The sequence below is a fragment of the Chrysochloris asiatica genome, unplaced genomic scaffold (genome assembly GCF_000296735.1).
Source record: "Chrysochloris asiatica unplaced genomic scaffold, ChrAsi1.0 scaffold00027, whole genome shotgun sequence".
Classification (NCBI taxonomy): domain Eukaryota; kingdom Metazoa; phylum Chordata; class Mammalia; order Afrosoricida; family Chrysochloridae; genus Chrysochloris; species Chrysochloris asiatica.
The window spans coordinates 18,004,881-18,011,003 of NW_006408545.1; the positions used below are offsets into that span (position 1 = coordinate 18,004,881).

At 39.3% G+C, this 6,123-nt stretch overlaps 1 protein-coding gene across 1 annotated transcript in view; it reads right to left on the reverse strand.

The window, feature by feature from the left end:
* Positions 1–6,123, reverse strand: part of FIG4 (FIG4 homolog, SAC1 lipid phosphatase domain containing (S. cerevisiae)) — a 130,090-nt gene that overhangs the window by 90,054 nt on the left and 33,913 nt on the right. Inside the window, exons 6-7 of the mRNA XM_006839936.1 lie at positions 5,267–5,415; positions 3,804–3,932 (exon numbers count right to left, since the gene is read on the reverse strand). Of these exons, the coding sequence (XP_006839999.1) occupies positions 3,804–3,932; positions 5,267–5,415 (278 nt within the window). The remainder of the gene's footprint in view (positions 1–3,803; positions 3,933–5,266; positions 5,416–6,123) is intronic.

Consider the following 6,123-nt stretch of genomic DNA (forward strand, 5'->3'; position numbering starts at 1 on the left):
CTCGTTGCGACCCTATGCACAGCAGAATGAAACACTGCCTGGTCCTGGGCCAATCTCACAATTGTTGCTACATTTGAGCCCACTGATGCTTACACTGTGCCAATCCATCTCACTGGGGGTCTTCCTCTTTTTCTCCAGCCCTTCACTTTACCAAATATGATATATTCCAGTGACTAGTCCCTCCTAACAATATGTCCAAAGTATGAGAGACGAAGTTTGGTCTTCCTGGCCTCCAAGGAGCACTCTGGCTGTACTTCCAACACAGATCTGTTTGTTCTTTTGGCAGTCCATGGTACTTTCAATATTTTTTCCAACACCATAACTCAAAAGCATCAATTCTTTTTTACAGTCTTCCTTACTCACTGTCCAGCTTTCACATGCATTATGAGGTTATGGAAAATACCATGGCTAAGGTTAGGCACACATTAGTCCTCAAATTGACATATTTGCTTTTCAACACTTTAAAGAGGTCTTGTGCAGCAGCTGTGCCTAATACATCGTTTAATTTCTTGGCTGCTGCTTCCATGAATGTTGATGGTTGATCCAAGAAGAATGAAGTCCTTGACAATTTCAATCTTTTCTCCATTAATAAGAATACTCTTTATTGGTCCAGTAGTGAGGATTTTTGTTTTTTTACATTGAGATGCAACCCATATTGTTGTCTTCGATCTTCGTAAGTATTTTAAATCCTCTTCACTTTCAGCAAGCAAGGTTGTATCATCTGCATATCGCAGGTTGTTAATGAGTCTTCCTTCAATCTTGATGCCACATTTTTCTTCATATAATCCAGCTTCTCAGATTATTTGTTCAGCATACAGATTAAGTATGGTAAAAGAATACAACCCTAGCACACACCTTTCTTAATTTTAAGCCATTCGGTGTTCACTTGTTCTGTTCAAACAACTGCTTCTTAGTCCACATATAAGTTCCTCATGAGCACAATTAAGTGTTCCAGAATACTAATATTTTGCAATGTTGTCCATAGCTTGTCATGATCCACACAATTGAAGGCCTTTGTGTAGTCAATAAAGCACAGGTAAACAGCTTTCTGCAATTCTCTGCTTTCAGCCAAGATTCATCTGACATTAGCAATGATACCCTTGTTCCACATCCTCTTCTGAATCTGGCTTGATCCTCTGGAAGTTCTCTGTCAATGTATGCTTGCAGCCATTTCTGTATTACCTTTAGTAAAATTTTACTCGCATGGGACATCAAAGAGATTGTAGAATGATTTCTGCATTCCATTGGGTCACCTCTCTTTGGAATGAGCACATACGGGTATCTTCCAGTCAGTTCATTAGGTCTTCAATATTTCTTGGCATAGATGAGTGAGTTCCTCCAGTGCCGCATCCATTTGTTGAAAGATTTCAATTTGTATTCCACCAAGTCCTGGTGCCTTGTTCTTTGCCAATGCCTTCAATGCACCCTGGACTTCTTCATTCAGGATCACTGGCTCTTGATCACATGGTACCTCTTGAAATGAATGAACAGTGACCATTTCTTTTTGGTACAGTGACTCTGTGTATCCCATCTTCTTTTGATGCTTTCTGCATCATTCAATAATTTGTTCATTTGTTGTTTTTGTTGTTAAGTGCCATCGAATCAGTTTCAACCCACAGTGACCCTATATAGGGTTTCCAAGGAGCAGCTGGTGAGCTTGAACTGCCAACCTTGTAGCTCAAGCCGATTTTGCAATCCATTTCATTAACCCACAATATCACACCAGTACTCCACATATACATCAGACACTAAAGAATCCTTTAATACTGCAAGCCGAGGTTTGAATTTTTTCTTAGGTTCCCTCAGCTTCAGAAATGCTGAGCGTGTTCTTCCCTTTTGATTTTCTAACTCCAGGTCTTTGCACATTTCGTTATATTTGACTTTGTCTTCTTCAGCTGACCTTTGAAATGATCTGTTCAGCTCTTGTACCTCCTCACTTCTTCCACTTGCTTTAGCATCTCCACTATGGACAGCAAGTTTTAGAGTCTCTTCTGACATCCATTTTGGTCTTTTCCTTCTTTCTTGTAATCTTAATGACCTTTAGCTTTCTTCCTGTATGTTCTTGATGTCATCCCACAAACCTTCTGGTCTTTAGTCTTTACTGTCTAATGCATCAAATCTGTTCTTCAGATGATCTCTAAATTCAGATGGGATATATTCAAGGTCATACTTTGGTTCTCAAGTGGACGTATTTTAATTTTTTCAGCTTCAGTATGAGTTTGCATACAAGCAACTGATGGTTTGTTCCACAGTCTGCCCCGGCCTTGTTTTCACTTATGTTATGGAGTTTTTCCATTGTGTCTTTCCCCTATCGGTTACAGGGGTCTTATCTGTTTATGTGCCTTTTATGCTGTCTAAAGAAGGTATTTGAAATAAACAAACCATTGGTTTTGCAGAATCCTATCATGTATTCTCCAGCATCGTTTCTATCACCAAGGCCATATTTTCCAATCACTGATCCTTCCTCTTTGTTTCCAACCTTTGCATTCCAATCACCAGTAATTATCAATACATCTTGATTACATGTTTGATCAATTTCAAACTGAGGACATTGGTAGAATTCTTCAATTTCATCATCACTGGCTTTAGTGGTTGATGGTGGAGAGGACTAAACGAAATAAGGTGTGTAAAACTCCTAATGCTGGCTGTGGTAAATGTTCACTAAATAGCAATTATTTTTATCATCATACAGACTTCCAGAATTCATTAGATGCTTAATAACAAGGAAACCAGATCCATTATTTAGACTAATGAGTTTTTAAAATGATAATCCATGATGCTGTTCACTATTGTAAAAAATAAACATTTATTGTGCTTAAGATATGCCAGGCCTTTGAACTAGCTCTGGAACAATAAAACCGCTTACAATGACCTTTTAGGAACTGTCTTTAGAAATTGTAGCACATTATCTTTTGCATCCTTGGTGGTAAAAACTTGTGTTCTTCCCACGTACGTAGCTTTTACTTTTGGAAACAGATAAAAAGTAATTGAGGGTCCAGCTCATCATCATTCAGTGACTGATGAAGCAGATGATTCAACTCCCAGTGGTTGAAGATGATTATGAAGTAATGAGCCTGACTTCAAGTGTAGCACATAATCTCACTCGTCTCCTCGTCAAGCTGTGTCTGTTTTCATCTAACTGCTCCTATCCTTTACTTCCCACAAAGATGGTACCACTGACCCTCTTCAAAGCTGACGTCTACAGCAGTGTCCACCAACTGCAGTCCTTCCAAACGTTCTGGTATAAGAATGGGAAATGACAGTACTCATCACATCCACTCACTAGATGACCATAGAACAACCTTTCCTTTAAAGCTTTCACTATAGGTCTTCCAAAAGCCTATGACACAGGAAAAACAGCACCTAGGAAACACGTGGGGTGCACAATACCCTACATGATCTCAAAAAGTGACATAAGAAATCTAATCATTGCTCCTAGACGTGTGTACTGCCTTCCCGTTTCCTAGGCTATAAATCTTTCTGGGAACAGATAGCTGCATCCTTCTCCCAAGGAGCAGCTGGTGGATTTGAACTGATGACCTTGTGGTTATCAGTCCAATGTTTATCCTATGGTGCCACCAACACTCCAATTTGTATATGCTGTTGCTGTTTTAAATGCCATAGATTTGGTTTCGACTCACAGTGATCCTATATAGGGTTTCTAGTAGTGGCTGGGGTTTGAACTGCCAACTTTGCAGTTAGCAGTCCAGTGCTTATCCTACAGTATACAGCAATCTACAACTTGGTACAGCATATGTTTAATAACATACCATATATTATTAATTGTTTTTAAAAAAGGATACTTGACTGCCCACAGAACCCATGAATAATATACAACAGCCAGTCACGATGCACAACATCTTTAATTGTTTCCAGAAGCTCACCATTCCACACATATTTCATGTAAGGTTCACTACAGATTCCAAATACACCTAAAAAATAAAAGTCATTATCAGAAATATATGGCAATTAGTTAAAATTCAAATCATTTTAAAGTTGTTAAATTTCAGTTTTACACCACTGCCGTTTTTAGTAGGTGTCGATGAAAATCCTCATCCAGAACACAGTGCTGCTTCTGTACAAAATCAAAGAACAAGTACATTTTCTCACTTGTGTTTAACTTAAAAGAAGAGGAAATGGTGGGGGAATTCAGGACACAAGAGCAAATGCATTAGTAAAGCTAAAAGTCAACGCAGAGTAGTGGTGGAGGACACAGCTCTTAAACTAGTAAGAGTCAAGTACAATACCAGGGATGACATTCAGGTTAAGTAACCTCAGCCGGCCTCGAGTGGATCACAACCTTGGTTAGTGCTAACAGATCATAGCCTCACCTTGGAGATAAAGTTCCTGGGGACCACTTCAGGTTGGAGTCAACCTTGACACACACATATTTATCACTATTGTTTCAGTAACATAGAGGAAGATGCCCAGAGACACTATTAGCTTATGCTATTTCCATAGTCTAATTCAGCTAAACAGCCTTAACTTAAAGTTATTAAATCATTCCTTTATAGCTATCTTCTCATTGGCAATGCCTCTGGCTTTAGAGTTCAAGCTTAACCTTAAGAACCCAGAGAATAAGCTGCTGATTCTGTTCTGTGACTGGTTAATCAGGGCCTGGGGTCATCCTAGCCTAGTCATATACAGTGGTCCTGATAGAAACAGGGCTCAGGAGGGGCCACTGGGTCACACTGGAACTATCAAAGGAAGGGCAATCTCCTTTCTGCTATACTGGCTCTTCTGGACTCTCGCCAGGTGATTTGGGGCAGGATGTTTAATCTCGAGGCCTCAATTTCCTACTGAGTCTGTATGTCTATAAAACTAGCATTATAACTACTGAGCAGAGCTTTGGTGAAGATTAGAAATATTTTAAGTAAATATCTAGCACACAACAGGTCACCAATGGCTGCTTTCTTTCAAAAACAGTCCTTATTGAGCTGTTTTAAAAGAAACTGCTACAAAGGAAAATAAGATAGCACAGTTTTTAAAAAAGCAAGTCTTCATTGATACATGCCTGAAAGTCTAGACCTGAATAATGCATAAATAATTGCTAGAAAACATGTCAGCATACAATTTTCTGGCTAGCCTACAAATGATACCACATGGTAATTAATGATCTCTATAAAAAGGAATTGGTCAAGTTCATGTATCAGAAACAAAGAGAAATGAGGGATGGAGAAACAAGAGGAAAATATAAGTGAATTTCATAAGATGCCATTTCACGGATACCACATTAGCATAGATTGGTATGTTGAAAACCACCTACCACTTCCACCCTGTGTAACTAATCCTTCATCTTCAAATATATCAAAGCTCTCCTGGCGAGCCTGGGTCGTTTCTGACTTCAGCATCTCAAGGGGCATTCGCAAGACAGTGAGATTGTATTGAAGAGAGTGGGACAAATCATAGCTGTAACTGAGAACAGAACTGAAACTTAGTAAGAATTATAAAAGCAAAGCATATTTCACAGTCTTGGCTCCCATATAGAATTAAAATTTGTGAACTACATCCCTAGCACATGTTACCTTTCTGGGAAGCTGTTCAAATAAGTACTGTAAAGCACAGCAGAATACGAGCCTAAGTGATAACAGGGCAACTCATTACATGTCTTAAGCATTTGTGCAACTAGAAATGTAGCCATTGATTTGTACAGTGTGCATTTCTACCTTCACGCTGAAATCAATCTAAGTTAATGGTCTGGTACAAAGCAGACGTGCTCTCCTAGGTATATGACTTGGGGCATGTTGTTGTTGTTGTTAAGTGCCATCAAGTCACCTCCGACTTGTAGCAACCCTGTATAGAGTTTCTGAGGAGCAGCTGATGATTTTGAACTGCCGAACTTGGGGTTCAAACCAACCTATCCCACAGTGCCACATTATAGGTGCTTCAGTAGCCATTGCAAGGGTACACAGTTCTGTACACTACCCTAGAACAACAAATCTATTAATCAAGAATAGTGGTAATATGCTCACGATCACTAGCCATTAGAGAGATGCTAATCAAAACAACAATGAGATATCATCTCACACCAACAATAACAGCACAGATGAAAAATGGAGAAGACAATAAATGCTGGCGGGGATGTGGAGAGACTGGGACACTCTTGCATTGCTGGTGGGATTG